The 16,021-nt window shown below is 41.1% G+C and overlaps 1 protein-coding gene across 2 annotated transcripts in view; it reads left to right on the top strand.

Moving 5' to 3' along the window:
- The window catches only part of LOC144093729 (serine/threonine-protein kinase 11-interacting protein), a 28,593-nt gene that overhangs the window by 3,901 nt on the left and 8,671 nt on the right, over positions 1 to 16,021 (top strand). Inside the window, exons 7-18 of one of the 2 annotated variants that reach the window (XM_077627408.1) lie at positions 291 to 394; positions 998 to 1,129; positions 1,894 to 2,257; positions 5,482 to 5,973; positions 7,762 to 7,919; positions 8,931 to 9,023; positions 9,134 to 9,205; positions 10,294 to 10,378; positions 10,777 to 10,894; positions 11,486 to 11,544; positions 14,415 to 14,622; positions 14,755 to 14,819. In XM_077627408.1, the coding sequence (XP_077483534.1) occupies positions 291 to 394; positions 998 to 1,129; positions 1,894 to 2,257; positions 5,482 to 5,973; positions 7,762 to 7,919; positions 8,931 to 9,023; positions 9,134 to 9,205; positions 10,294 to 10,378; positions 10,777 to 10,894; positions 11,486 to 11,544; positions 14,415 to 14,622; positions 14,755 to 14,819 (1,950 nt within the window). Of the gene's footprint in view, positions 1 to 290; positions 395 to 997; positions 1,130 to 1,893; positions 2,258 to 5,478; positions 5,974 to 7,761; positions 7,920 to 8,930; positions 9,024 to 9,133; positions 9,206 to 10,293; positions 10,379 to 10,776; positions 10,895 to 11,485; positions 11,545 to 14,414; positions 14,623 to 14,754; positions 14,820 to 16,021 lie in introns of both variants that reach the window. The other variant, XM_077627407.1, reaches the window with a different exon arrangement.

The raw sequence follows: 16,021 nt of genomic DNA, 5'->3' as shown, positions 1-16,021 counted from the left end.
TTCAGTATGCATCAGGAAACTTTGCAGGCTGAAATTTATTGAGAGCCCTTCGTCATGGCTACCTTCATAGGTCGGCTTAAAGTTTGAGACTTGAAGATCTGTCTTTTTTCCTCTCTTTATTGTGAGTAGTGCTAATCTGCGATAGCCATTTTTGCTGTTGGAAGAAGTAATAAGAGTTCGTGTCATGTGGGGCTTGCTGTATACAAGGCATAGGAGAGCATGCATAGTTTGTGTACTTTATTGCCGTAGTCTATTCCATGATTTAGCTGGTGCTTCAAAATCTTTTTCAGGCATTGAGCGGCTAAGGGAGCTCAGGGAACTTGATCTCTCCTACAACTGCCTTGCAGAGAGCTCTTCCCTCACTGGCCTCAAGCAACTGTACTGCTTGTCTATTGTAAGAGGATAATTTTTGTTTTAAAAATGGCAATAACGCTAATAGCTGTTGCGTGTCCAGTAATTCTAAAATGCTATTACAAATACCCTTTCAAATGCCTGGCTGTATGAAGTCAAAAGACTTTATACAGCCAGGTGTTTGAAAGAGTAGTAGTGAACTGGTAATTGTACATTATTCTTTTACTTAATGCTTGTAGTGTAATGTTCATGAACTGGTACTCTTTTTCTGACGTTAAACTTCCTGCTCAAATAGTTCTGGAGGGTGCTTTATGAGAAATGCTGCCACTGTATTCTTTAAAGCATTTTTTTTTTGCTGTTGTTGGCTTGAGAGTCTGGGCTGCCGTGTAATGAGGCACATGCAAGGGTGTGTTTGAAAGATTTTTCTGTGTTTTGGCATGCCTAAAGTGTGGGTGCATTAATATGTGTCTCTAATCTGTTTTAGCGCCTGATTGTCTTTGTTAAGTTGTCAGCATTGTGGTTGTTGACAAACAGTGAAGTCATACTCGCTTTATGTATGTTGTACTCGAAACTTGTGTGCCATGCCTCTTAAGCTGGTAGCCAAGCTCTGTTCATATCTGTTTGTTTCTTTTTTTTTTATTCACAGTTGCGGCTTGTAGGAAACCCTGTCACCTTCCACAAGGAATATTTCTCTATAGTAGTTTGTCACTTGCACCGTAGAGCTGTCACAGAAAAGTTCAGACTGGATGAGGGGCCGTTACCGAAAAAATTGATAAAGGTAATATTGCATCTTTGTGCATGGCCTCGGCAGTTCTTTTGCTCTCCCTGCTTCATGAAGAAATGTTTCCTTTCTTTTCTTTTGTTCTCTTACGGTTTTGATTCAGTAATATGAAAGAGCTTCTTATAACTTTTATTCTAATCATTCTTTCTTAGTGGAATCTAACCTGTTTAAAGAGTGAAAACATTTGATGTTACGCTGCAACATGGGCATCATTTATAATGTGCAAGCTGTGCACGTGCTTGCATGTATTACAATTTTGGTTCTACACAAGAGACATGTGCATGCGTGAACATGTGCAGAATTTGCGAAACTTCAATTAGCCCTTTGAGTTCTAACATTGTAGTGACATTGTGAGGACATTGTGCTACCTCCCAACTACACGCTACCTCTTTCTTTCTTTCCCTTCTCGTTGCCCCTAGTATGGAGTAGCAAACAGCGGTCACATTACTATTTTTCCTCTCATTAGTTCTTTTCCTCTCTTTCAGGCTACCTGAAAGGTGTCTCCATGTTTTGAATTCTTATCACCAGAAATTTTTTTGCTGTAACTAGATGTTACTGCTACCGCAAGCGAAACTTTTTATCGCCCTACTTTACTGAGGCACGTATTGTATAAGTTGAAAATGCAGCTGTCACAAACCAGGAACTAAATGAGACAAACATTTGAATGTCTATCTCACCCTAATCTCTGCTCTGTGTGTTCACACGGGTCACTGTACATATCAGAGGAAAGTTGTTTACTATCTGTCTGTTGTTCTTCGCAGCCTGTGAATGCTAGGCAGCCCCAAGCGAGGCAAGCCGACATGCCATTACCAGATCCTGTAATCTCTGTGCCGTCGCTGCAGTTTGAAGTGGAGGCAGACGACGATGGAAGCCTAGTGGAAGAGATGGCAGGCCATCATGGCAGATTGCCAGTGGCTTGCACGTCTACGCCGCATGGCTTTGAGGCCAGGCTGTCTGCACCGGTCGATCAGGAGTGCAGTTCATTGAGCAGTGTTGAAGTAATGGATGCTGCGCTCATTGTAAAGCATAAGGACGGCAAAAAACGCAAAAAGCGGCATTCTACCAGAGTGGCAGCCATTCTAGACCAAGAAGGATGTGTGACCTCTGCCAAGGAAAGTGGTACCAGTAAGTTGTCTGTTAAGAGTTTCATGCTTTGTAAGATATGTAGTTTTTACAGTAATGCAGTTTCGTTACATGCAACATTTGTTTTGCTTTGGCAGGACACCCTACACCAGGGGTCCTCAATTTTTTTACCCTTGCAAAACCCTGATGGTCTTAAAAAGGTGCTATGTTACCGTGAAGAGCAAAACCGCAAAACAGGACAGGACTGAGGCAGGCGACAACACAGGGCGGTACTGACAACTGAGCATTTATTGAAACACAGCAGAGCTTATAAGGATCAGTCGCGCGTGTATCTGGAAAGCAATCATAAATCATAAAAAGAAGATGAAGCATGTAGAAACAATTCAATGGCAACCATGACGAAAACATTCAGTGCGGCGAAAGGAATGAAACCGAGCAAGAAGGATACAACTAACCTGCGCAAAACCAAGCAAAAGAACAACCTAGTGAAACGCTGAGAAAAAAGCTAACTCTTTCTGAAAAATAGACACGGAAGGCGTGCTGACACACTTCTCTGGCTCCGATTCCAGGATGGCAACAGCCTCGACAATTTCCCTTTCCAACTGCCCCTTTCTTCTTCCTATGATCTCTGTACAATTAAGCTTAGGATAGCAGCCCTTACAACTGCGACAATGAACGGGCAGGGCAGGTCCTCCGGGCCTACTCAAGGAGCGCGCATGTTACCTTGCGTGTCTTGGCTTGTGCCGTTTCCTACCTAACATGTAAGAAAAATGAGCATGCAGACGCTCAGCTCCTCAAAAAAATTGGCGGTGGTTTAGCTCTGGTTAAACCTGGAGTGACGCGATGACTACAGTTGGCCAAGTGGAACTTGCTCAGTTGAATTGCAAAGTCAATCTTTCGCCGCTCCGTTTCGCTGGGCGTTCCTTCTTCATCTTCGTCCCACTTGGCACGGCGCGTGCGCACAGCTGTTGCAGCTCGGTTTCGCCGGCGCGCCATGCCGCCAGCAGCAGCAGCTGCTCCGCACCACATAGCTGGTCACGTGACCCACCAGGTGACGAACCACATTGTCAGCCGCGGCGATACGTCGCTTGCAGCTGCTCGCACCACGTGGCAGCATGGTGGCGCCGCCACGCTGAATGCTCGAAATGCTACCATAATGTAGCTATCGCTACAAAAATGTCTGAATTCAATCAATAATGACTGGCAGTATAGTGGAACACTGTGCTTGTGGTTTGTTTCAAAATAAAGTGTTTAAAGGAAAGGTGCAATTTCAGTCATGCATGGATTTAGTGCTTTGGGAACCCTAAGAGTGCTACAAAGAACCCATTGATTCCATGGAACCCAGTTTGAGAACCTGTACTCTACAATGATTCTAGCCTGCAGCAAAGTTTTTCATTTTTTGCACACCTGATGATGATGATGATGCTTTGTAACTCGATTGTATTTTTTTTTTTTTGAGCATTAGTAATACCTTTAATAATAAAGCGCACAAATGGGTGAGTTATTGAAGCACGTCATACGCTTCATGTGCATGCCTTAGTGGTGATTGCTACTCTGCCAGAGATTGTTAAGATTGTTAAGTGTGTTAAGTAATGAGATACATACTTATGTGCATGCTCACAGGCAGGGTATACAGCATATGGCCAGTTCCAGCATCAAAAAGCTACCTCTAGTTTTGCGCTGCCAGGCCTTTGGATCAAAAAGGAAGCCACAGCATATCGCTTCAGATCAGTTTTAAGCCAACTGGAGTTTGAAAACCTGCACCAGAATCACAGTACATGCAAGTTTTTCATTTGTCTTGCATCCAGCTGCTGTGTTGATCCTGTCTTGAGCTTGTGATGTCATGCTTAGTAGCTGGATGTCATTGTTTAGGAGCTCTCACAGCAGCCTCAAATTTAGCATTGCCTTTTTGTCACCAACAAAATAAAGTTTAGCATGCAATGAAATTTGAATTCTTAAAACACTCTGGTTAGACCACATGTCAACTCACACATTCAGGTGTTAAGCCTCAACGGTCTTGATCTCTACAAAATAAATGAGGCTCTGTCTGATCAAAGAACTTGTAAAGTTTAAAGTTCGTCATGTAGAAATGGATTGTGTTGTTGATAATTCTTGTTGATGGAAAGAGTCCATATGAAATGAGGAAGAATTGCGTGTGAGCATTGGTCCGCGTGCACATGTTCTTGTCTTGGACTTGGGCAAGAAATGAAAAATAAAAGCACAGTAACACCTTGTTAATTCGGACTGAGTAGAAAAAAACATCCGATTTATCTCCAAATGTCGAATTATCGAATGCACCCACCCCCCAGAACTGCTAAAAACTGTTCACGTGAAAGTAAAATTTATTTTGTGAAAACCCGGGCAATGGCCAACTCCTTTTAAGACGAAAACAGCGCTGCTACGGCTATTTTTGCGTCATTCCGTCAAATGCCTTAATTCCTGAATGCTAGTCGGGAGTGTCGAAAAAAGAACTGCTTCATAACGATAAGGGTATCTGCGGCTTCTTTGCATTGGAGCTTTTTCGCACATGGTGCCGCTCGTGAGGAGGCTTCACGGCACAAACATCGAACAGCACGTGAACAGCCCTGAGTTGCGGCCGCTGCGGACCGCTGGTAGGGCGGAAACGCCATACGGCCGGAAGCGTGCAGTGATGCTGGAGTGCCAAGACGCATGTAAAAAACAAAAACAAAAAAGATAGCAGCACAGCAGTCGTCGTTCCAAACGACAGGCTCAACTGGCTGCTTGATATGCGCGGCTGATAGCCGCCATCGCCGCCTAACTCTCCCTCGGCCTGTTGATGGGGGCGTGGCGATCGTCAATAGGCCTACCATTACGAGCACGTCAGAGGAACACGGGAAACAATGTTACACGCAGTCCAGGCTCGAGGACGAATACTTGGACGATCGCTTGTACACAGCACCCCTCGAGAGCCTGTCCGAATTAACTGATGCTAGCCCGAATTAACAGCACAGCTTCGGACGCTGTGGACTTGCATGGGCATTTTGGCGGGAATCCGGCGGCAGTCCAAATTAACCAAATTTCAGAATTAGTGAGAGTTGAATTAACTTTGTTTTACTGCACCTCTAAATTAATGCTTTAAACATCACAGTGCAGCAAATAAAATTCAGCGATTTTATCCAGGGACCATAATGTGTATGTTCACCCCACTGAGCAGTACAAATTCAGCGATTTTATCCAGGGATCATAATGTGTATGTTCACCTCACTGAGCAGTACATACCTCTTTGTCTCTGCATTTCACAGCAGCAGCTGCTGTTCATGACGATTTTCTTAGCTACAAAAGTCAACTGGAAAGCCGGAAAGAGCAGCTTGGAGAGGAGTGGCTTGTCGGTGTGTCTGCACTCAAGTTACCTGATGCCCAGAGTACTCCCTGCGGGACACCCAACACACGTGCATCACTTGAGCCAGACTTTTCGACTGAAAATCGTAGAGGGTCATTTGATGCCAACCAAACTCATAGTGACAGCGATTCTGGGCGAGCGGAGTCAGTGAAGACAGTTTTGTCTAAGGAGCAAGCCACCTTGGGAACAGTGGAAGTTGTGAAGGAGGCAAAGGAAATAACTGTTGAAGTTGAAGGCCCTCAGAGACGAATCTCCGAGTTGAGCCAAGGTGTTGTCGTGCTGGATGAAGCGCCTTCTGACCCACTTGACGAGTCCAGTGCCATGTCGCCTTTGGAAGGGTTCAGTTGGACGACAGCCAAGGATGAAGTTACACAGGAGGACACAGAAATTGCTGAGGGTGAGCCATACATTTCTTATTTTTCACTTTTTTTTATTCGTTTTTCTCTGGGATGTCTCAGCAAAGCTAGTTTATAATGAGTGCACCACAAGCATAGAGCTGATGTGTACAGGAGGGCAAGTACGCTTGTGGTCACTTGGTATTGCCGGCAAACAGACTGTGCTAAATCGAAGGAGTGATTGATACACATGCCCTGGCATTACATTGTGATGCAGAGTGTGCATTTTTAATGCTGTGCTTTGCTAAAGTGTGTGAGGGTGATCTCTGACCCACAAAGTGCCACCAGCATCTGAATGTCTTTTCATCTAAAGATGCATGCGACTCCGCTGAGCTGCAATATGTGGTGTTTGCGCCCTGTCATATTCTCTGTGGCCACATTACTCGCGCTTTGCTTTGGGTCCTTTGTCTCACTGTGCTTAGCTTCTGACTTCAGTTTCTCACACTTGAGGTTTTATGGCTATGAAAAAATCTGATACGTGAAGGGGTCTTGTCATAAGTTGTATACCTTCATAGTCAGCAAAGCCCCAGTCATGGACCACTTGGTTGCTGTGTCATAAATTGTCAGGCTTCTTTGCAACGGAAGCATCTTTTTGCCCCAATCAGATGCAAAAAGAGTGTGAAGGACCTTAGCCTGTGGTTACAGATACTTAGCGCACAAATTACCAGCAGTTTTTACACTCATATCATGTGTGTGCGAGTAAGTTCTTTCTTTATAAATTCAAGTGTCGTTTAATATAAATTGGGCACAGTGCTGTTTGCTTAATAGAAAATGGAGTAGCTAAAACTTTTCTTTACAGAAACTTTTCTTTAGACGTGTTTTAGGTATGTTTGCTCTGGTTGCTCACTCTGCAACCTTGACGCGTCATAAAGAAAGCAATGGACTATAAGTGCTGCCAAGGCATGTCTTTGCAGTTGAGTCTTGATAATGAAAACTCAAAGGGGACAAAAAATTAGTTTGAATTGTGTGGAATTTGGCTTAAATGGAACAATTTTAATGCACGATGTTGACGGGGCCAAAACACCATCTCGAATAATACTGGCCGTTTGAATTAAGCAAGTTCAAATTAAGGGAGAGTTTACTTATTGTGCGTTTCGGTAGTGTTGAGTATAAAAGATTATAGCTGCAGAAACTGATACTCCTGCTCTTAAGCAGAACGTTCTGAAGAGTATTTGTTACCATTCAGTGATATTTTTAGATATCATCAAGCTTACCACCATTGTTTATTTTGTATTGTGCATTTCTTATAGCATATAGAGATATTACTTGAGTGCATATCTGCACTCGCTTGGAGACTGGAACTGTTGGCTAAATCATGCAGCCGGTTGTAAAAGGGAAAAGCAGAAAAATCTATTGACACTTGCTGGAACACTTAAGTATAGTTTAGCGCAGTATTCGAACCACATTAGGTGCACTTAATTTTGGCACAAAACTGAATTTCGAATCAAAGTTGGATCGGTAAAAACCACTTATTTAAAAACATGTGGAAGATCTGCTTCATCAGGTGCGTTTTGGCGGGGAGCTGGCCTTGGTTGTGGTACCAAACCGGGCACTGTTGTGTTTGCGCCGCAACAGTACGGGCCATATATGGCGTGACTGCAAAGTCCCGCACTGTTCCCGATGCCGGCGCATTGGTCACGATGACGTGAACTGCGTTAAAACCTATGCAACCATCACCGGTCAACAGTTATTTTGACGAAATTATGGAAATGCTCATCTTAAATGGAATTGTTTGCAGGAATTGTTATGTTTTGTTCGTTGAATCATACTTTGCTTGTTTTTTTTTTCAGACATGGACAGCAAGTTGTTTCTTGTTCAGAAATGTAGTGATGGCAACGAAACGTCAGTTTTTGTCGGTGTAAAAGATGATGTGATGAGAGAAAGTGACAGCCTCACTGGGAAGATTATCCAAAGACTGGATCTTAACATGCTGTCTTCGGCCTCCGTGGTACGTATTCGAGCAGACCTCTAGAGTTTCTGTGTTGTTGTTGGTAGGCAGGTAGATAGGTAACAACTTTATTGATTCATGAGGGAACTAAGTGAACTTAGGGGGAGGGGGTACCTGCTCAAGTTCATTACATGTCTTGAGGTCTGCATTCCTCAGTATTCTATTACATTCCTGTCACTGTATCTGAAAGGATTTAAAATGGTCTATGTTACAATATGGCGTCTGAATTGTGGTGTTACTTTAATCTTGGTAGTTTGCATATCTTTTATTTTTGTATTTATTGCCCTGCTGGAGGGCCTTTAAGGACATTTGAGTAAATAAATAAACCAATTTCTTAAATTAAACAAGAAAGGGAATAGTTTGCGATTATTTCTGTTGACTATTTTATTAGACATTACATGTGTGTACAGTGTTGTGAAACAAGACTGGACAAAATTTGGTGGATTAGCACCGAGAGACTTAGTAAGTTTGTGAGAAGTGCAGACCATGAAATGTGTAATATAGAATAGAACAGGTGATTCAAAACTAGGTCTTGTAGTTGTTTTCCTTTTCATTGATTGACTTACTGCTTGAAAAGTGACCATTCGTAGACAGCCAAAAACTAATTTTTAGTAGTTCTGTATTCCTTTTTCACTGAGGGCAGAAAAAGGCTTGCTGACGTGCGCACTGTGAATAATTCTCATGTTATGTTGATGGCTTCGATCATTTTTCTGCCAGTTTTTTGTTGGACCAGTCAAGGATGGCAGTCTCTTAAACTTTTGGCTGCATGTTGAATGAAATGGAGATCTACTGTGCTGTTACTATAGATGTTAACTGGCCCCTCAAATGGCCTTTTAAGTTCCAAAGTGATTGATTTGAGTTCTTTGTTGTGATTCAGCATGCTCATACTCATCAGTTTTTCTGTGACACTAGTACGCAGCAGGTGCATTGACATGCTCTTGTGCTATCTGTTGTTTCTTGAATGTTAACCTGTTCACCTTAGTGCGTGCTCTTTGCATATCCTCTGAACAGCATGATGGCACAGCAGTGAAACTGAAGTTTGACACGACTATTCGCAGCAAAAAGGAGAGGTGCTACATTTTCGACAATAGTGAAGATGCTGAGGTTCGAAGTTTCCTTTCTTTAATGCTTGTTGCTTTTCTTCTAGTTGACCTTTTAACATCCTCCCTTCAAACATTTCAGTGCACCATTTGTTTTTTTGTGTATGCTTTCAGGAAGTTGTGAAAATGCTGCAGCCTTTTGTAGAAGCAAAAGCAAGAAAAGACCTTTACTCGGAGATGTTGCAGGTAATGTACTACGTGTTATCCTCCACCATGTAATACACTTCGAATGAAGGGAAATCGGCTTGTATTGAGCTGAGTTGAATTGATCGGAAATGTTGGGTATGTTGCAGGGCACAAGAACATTTTAGAGTGTCCTGTGAGTGTAGCAGAAAATGCACTATGTAGATTACAGAGAATTGACATTAAGGGATTGTAATACTAGTAAGGGTAGCCTGTGCAGGGCACAGGTTTAAACAAATAAATTTTAAAGGATGCATACTTGACAGTGCAAAAAAACGAGGACAAAAGCGAACGAGGAGACACAACACAAGCGCAGTGTGTTGTGTCTCCTCGTTCGCTTTTGTCCTCGTTTTTTTGCGCTGTCAAGTATGAATCCACACCAACTAGCCCAACTTTCTGTTCTTTAAAGGATGGCAAAGAAATAGAAAAATGATGTATTGATTGAAGAAAATTTTGAGTTCCTGTATGTCTCCACCAGCTTCTGCTGCTTCCCCGAGTTCATGGGTTTTAATTACTAATGACATAAAGCCATTGAAAAGTAAACACGCATTCACAGGCAGAGATCATTTTTTCTTTGTTGGTGTACTGATTTGCACAATACAAATCATCATCAATAACCAGAGGAATCGAGGAATCAAGCAGATAAAAATCAATGAAAATGTACCTGTTGTTAACAAAAGTTTCTTTTGTAGTGATATTCTTACAGCAAGGCTGGCTTATAAACTTTTTCTATTTACAAGCTCTTAGCATACCTGTGAAATGTGATGCCGAACGACTGTGATGCCTATAGCATAGAGGATTTCCTCCCACCTTAGATTCATTCTGTCAACCTGTTGTTAAGGTTATTGTCAATGTATTAACAGCTGGTGACTGTAATGCAAACAAGCTTTTGCATCCTTAAAATTTGTCTTGAGGCAAGCAGTGTTCAAGTCATGTTATTCACCTCTGATGGAATGCAAGAATCATTTTGGACTTGTTTCTTGAACTACTTGTCATTTGGCTTGACTAATACAAAGTACAAAACACTTTGTAGTATGTACAGTGAAATGGACACACTTCCTTATTTGCTTTTCTGGCTTTCTGCTCTGCAGTGCATAAAATGTAATGTGCAGTTCCCAAAACACGCTGCCAAAAAAGTGGTGGTGGTCAGCACAACAAAAGACAAAGTGACAACAGGTAACTCTCTTGCTGCTCCATTGGCTTGTTTAGAACTTGTGGTACTATTTGTGATCACTGTCGGTATAAGTGTTTGAACTGAAGGATCAACCGTTGCTTATAGTAGATGTAGCTCTTTGCTTTGTCAAGGTTAAAATATACATGTACATGCATGTTTCATGCCTGCGCAAAAATTTCTCATACTTACTATACCGTAGCAGTCTAGCCAAGAATTAGCAGTTTAGTTATAAGGTTCAGCTGTTATCTCACATTTATTTCATTGCTTTTATTTTGATGCTATATCCAGATTACAAGGTTCAGAGTGTCTTGTTGGCATTTAGAATGTAGTCTGTAAATCTGGTCTCTACATGAATAAATTTTTTTGTTCTTTTCTTCTCTTTTTCCTGTAAAAATTTCAGATGTCCATGAATCAGAGAGGTGTCCCCAGTGTGATGGTGACATTCTCCTCACGCTGGACACCCCAGAAGCTGTGGATGCACTTTCATGTCTTGCATCAAGTGCACCAGAAAAATTAAGGTATGCATTCTAATGGATTGACCCAAAGCACGAAAATGTGAAACAGAGAACATGTAGCTGACAAATAAAATGTGAATGTTACTTATCTGGCATTCTTTCTGTTCGTTTTTTATATTTTATGTCCTGGCAGACAGCTTATTTGAAGAAAAAGGTGTCAAGTGATTAATCAAGAAAAGAAAAGGACTGTGAGATATGGTCCCACATTATGTGGAGTTTTATGAGTATGCAAGAATAAATTGGCTGGCGCAAGTTACGTGGCAAGATAGTGCTAATATCATTCACATTTATGAAATGGCATGATATGTCACTTTAAAAACCCTGATATTTTAATATTGTATGTTTAAACTATGGGCACATTTTAAAGGTGAATGAGGGCTAGAGTGACTTTTCTGTGAGTGAGAGATCTATTGCAGAATTGCACTGACTGTTCTTTTTTTCTGCAAATAAAGTTCAGAAAATGTATTGTCTATGAAGAACTGCATCCCATGCTTGTTGTCCCTAAATCCACCTGTCATTCAAACATTATATTGTTTTCAAATTTTTTTGACTTACTGTTGTTGAATAATCATCTCTACTGCCTATCTACTTTAGCTCCAGCTTGACTACCAAGAAGGCTTCAGATTCTTCATCTCTTGGCAAAGCAGTTCAAGGTAAGCTTCTGCAAGTATTAATCTAGGTTTGCCTTTTCCTTATTTAGCTTAATTTTATCTATACAGCAGTGGCTTCAGTGTTGGCAAAATTCTACAAATTAACTAAATTAACTCCACACAGCTAAAGTTCATCTGGTTGGCCCTAATTAAGGTTGTGACCTCACCTAATTATATGACTTACACAGTCAGTTTGGACAGAAGCAGTGCATTATTTTTTGCAAAGCACTTCTCCATTGGTAAATGACCTTTAATGCAGTGATAAATGACGTATAGCGGTCATTTACCATTGCAGTTAGAGAAAATAATGTGGCCTGCTGATACTTTTTATTTTTAATTCCAGGCATCTATGTGTGCAGATCTGTGCTTGAGGCTAGTTTTGAAGCTAAGCTGTACTGAACGGTGATAAAGGACTGATAAAAATACAATCAAAAAGACTTGAGATGAGCGCTCTGGCAGTGTCCTTAGGCTGTTCCTTTATCCTTCATGTTATTACTGTCTATTTTGGCTAACTTTCAGGAATTTGCAAGTTGTTCACTGTTTAATAATGTCTTTTAGTTCAACACGGCTTGCACGAATGTTTGACGTGCACACTCTTGTGATGTTATTGAGGGATGATTTTTCACCTTGCTTTGTTATTTTAGAGGGCTGTATGTACCCATGTGCACATAGGCATGTGTAGGGTGGTTAAAATTTCTGCTATGGTCAATGGTCACGGCAAAAAAAAAAATCCAAATATCAGATGCAAGAAATGTAATCTGCATTTCAATTCAATGTACATAAAAATAACTTTCCAAAAAGTGCCGACTCATTTATTTTGCAGCAAAATACTCAACTCACTAACAATTATGCCTTGTTTAAAATTTTTAAAAGTGTTGTATGTGCATCTTATTGGTTGCATGAAACAAGAAAACATTTATGATGCCAACAGTGACCAATTAATGATAGTTCTGTTAATGATGAGCCTGCAACAGAAAACATTGAGTACTATGTAACAAAACTTGAAATACAGGCTTCATATTTTTGATTCTGTCAATAAATATACCTGCCATTCCCATGTCTTTCACCTGCTTGAAAGTGCACTTGAGAACATCATGCAAGCATATTCAATGCAAAGATGTATTCGACACAAGGCAGATAGAAGGGATTATTGTGAAGGGAGAGCATAAAATGCAGGGCAGGGTGAGAGGGCATGCGGATAGCGCAAAAGATTTCAGTGAAGGCACAAAGATGAGAGGTTTAGTCAGTGGCACAGCTGGCGAGGAGGACACACAGAATGTGCTTCGCTTCCAAGATGTACCAAGATTGCTTCACTGCCGAGAACTCTCACTTGTCGCAACAATGGAACAAGAAGCCTTATACAATGGCATTGTTGAGAAGGGAATGGAAACAGCTGCTGTGCAGCTGCTGGGTATGCGCAGCTTCATCAGCAAGTGAGGCTGACCCAAGCAATATTGAAAGTGACCTAGGTAGCAGCATGATGGTTCTCTGTCAAACAATAGTACCATGAACAGTGTGGTGCAAAAAGCCACGTATGGGGTGCTGCCGAGCGGAAGTGTTTTCAGAGTAAAGGACTCGAAAGGCCACGTGAGATGCAGTCTTGGGCCGAACACTTGTAAAATGCATTTGGTGCCAAGCTGTGTCACAAATATATGATTGAGTTGCCAGAAGAGCAACGATACTTGCAGTTTCATGAATTCAAGCATATTAGGTGATATCTGAAGTGGTAGCTAAGATGTTCCGCTGAATGTTTTCTGCACAGCATTGATCGCAACCTGAAACTGGCTATAAATATTGAAGCTTAAGCACTAATGTTTCTATAAGCGCAACAAGCCCGTTAAAAAGTTAAATTAAGTCTGTTTTGTTTTCTTCTACTTTTTTTATTGGAATGCTGTTTTAATGGTAGTAAAAATGCGGTATAGAAAAATATGAAATGAACTCTTTAATGCATGCTCGAAACTGATATGTTCGAATGCTTTTTGTGTAGATGAAATTAAGTCATGTACCCATAAAGAAATGATATGTGATGATAAATGATACAAATAAAATGTCAAGAGGGAAAAATTTAACTCTGGGAGAAAAATAAACTCTTTGCTTGGCAGGCTAAAGGCAGGTATGATTAAAACAATGAAATTGAAAATGCATTACCATGGTATGCTTTTGTTATTGTCATTGTTGTTATTGTCATTGTTTTTCCTCTTATATTTAGGTTGTTGTTATGAACAGATTGCTATGAAGCTTGTCATGCCTAGACTACTGGCTAGTTTACACTCATATTTCAAGCAGAGGTGACACGTAGTAGTCAGCTTCAGCCCACTACTACTATATAGGGGCAAGTATTGTCACTATATGGTGACAATAGTTGCCTGAGTCATCCAAAATTAAGTTAACTACGCCAAAGCCTGCAGGTAATTTCATGTGGTATCTGGTGACAATAGTTGCCTGAGTCATCCAAAATTAAATTAACTATGCCAAAGCCTGCAGCTAATTTTCTGCTGTAATCTGCAGTTTCACATAAAAGAAACTGTGGTGCCATTCATTGCTAAGAGAATGAAGTTCGAGCTGCAGTAAAATTTGAGGAGTGCAGAGGGGATTTTGCCTTACAGGAAGAGATTGGGTTTAATTCAGGAATCTGGGGATTTCCAAACTTCTGTGCTTGGATCGCTGTAGACTACAGATCATTTTATTTCTTTTGAGTACAAAATGAACTAACTGAAGGTTACTGTTACGCAAAACCCATACGAGCCAGCAGTTTACAGAGAGACGCATTTGAAAATCTTTCCTTAGTGGTGCTGCAGTTGGTATTCAGTTGTGCTGAATTCATGTTAGTCTTGCCTTTATGAAATGGAATTCATTCATTCATGTTACCCTAGGATGTGCAGATAACGTTTCTGAGGAAAGCATCGAGACTGTGATACCAGACCAGCACAGCAGCCTGTATCGGCCTGGCTTCCGAAAGAGTGCAAGTGACATCACTATCCTAAGCAACCCCAGCCAAAGCAGCATTATGGTCATCTCAACCACGTCTGCAAACGACGGAAATGCTGAGAACGCACGAGACAATGATAAGACCTTATCTCCGTAAGGCAGTTTCAACAGCCCATTCGTTTTCTCTGTCTTAACCTTCCGCAAACTGTGTGTGTGTATTTTTCTCAATTTCCTCCTTAAGTGCAGTACCAAGTCTACTTCCAATTGTTCACCCTTCTCTCCCAGGCCACCTACGGTTGTCCTTCCAACACTCAAAGAGATCCTTGAAGAGCCTGTGCTTAATATAAGCAGTAAGCTTTTCCTTTTATTTCTTTTAGGTGTTTATTTTGAGTGCCACATTTCAAAAATATATTTTGCTGTTCACTATTTGTTCAATATAACTTGTCTATGTGAAGATATTTGGAGATATATTTTCTGTTGATAGAACTGAAAAAGTTTACATGAGCACAGTCACCTTTTTTTAGTAATTGATTCTTAAAATGTACTCAGGTGTGTTAAGAAGTGATGGCATGCAAACTCATCACCCTAAAATAATTATGACAGATGTGAAAATTTTCACACAGCTTTCGGCACCAAGAAACCAATGTATCGCTATGGTGGCTGGAAGAAGTGTGACAGGAGCAGGGCTGCACAGGTTTCTGATCACAACCTCAGAGAGCACCACAGGCAGCAGGGGAGCTATGTCAGTACGCTGCAGCTATGCAGCATACATAGATTGCAAGCGTTTTGGCGGCTGGCTGTGCATTAGTTATTTTTTTCTTTGCGGACATTTGATTTTCATCTTCAAATATAGAATGCAAAAAGCAAACGGGCAGCCATTCTTCCAGAAAGCAAGAGCTTGGGAGGTAGCGCTGATATTTTTGGCATGTGCTTGCAGACTGCCCCGTTGTTTTTTCACGCCTTGCCTTGCCTAGAGCTATATGAATTGGATATAGCAGCTAGAAAAAGGCATTCACTGCTAAATCTAGATCAATAAAATACCCAGCTGCAGCCTTTAATTAGAAAGAAGAAAAAGACCAGTGCCTCGATTGGACCAAATGCATGGAAGGTTCTGCCACTTCCGCAAATTCTCTGTTCTGTACTATTGTTCATTGCAATTATCTAGCTACGCTGCAGACTGCAGTTGAAAATACGTTTGGCATGTTTTGAGGTAGAAATTTTTTGTGTTTGTGCATAGAAACTTATGAAGGCAGAGTTCACGCACTACTAAACCATATATTTCTTGGTTTTTTTTGCACGCACTTCTTTCAGAGCGTATGCACAGTTGTTCGTTTGGCACAGAAGGAAATTGCATCTGCAGAAACAATAACAAATATCAGAGAAATTCTATTGCCTTCAGTTTTTCAGTCTGCAGAAATTTGTTTACAAACCATATATTAAGCACACACAAGGTGAAATTACAAGCCTAAGTTCAATTTATTTGTAGCTCGAACCTAAAGAACAAATACAGACTGAGCGCGAGCTCAACTCTGCTGGCACCTTTTGAGTTTAA

Source organism: Amblyomma americanum, chromosome 6, assembly GCF_052857255.1.
Source record: "Amblyomma americanum isolate KBUSLIRL-KWMA chromosome 6, ASM5285725v1, whole genome shotgun sequence".
Lineage (NCBI taxonomy): Eukaryota > Metazoa > Arthropoda > Arachnida > Ixodida > Ixodidae > Amblyomma > Amblyomma americanum.
Note: the sequence above shows the minus strand (reverse complement) of the source record. Positions and strands in the feature narration are given on the sequence as shown.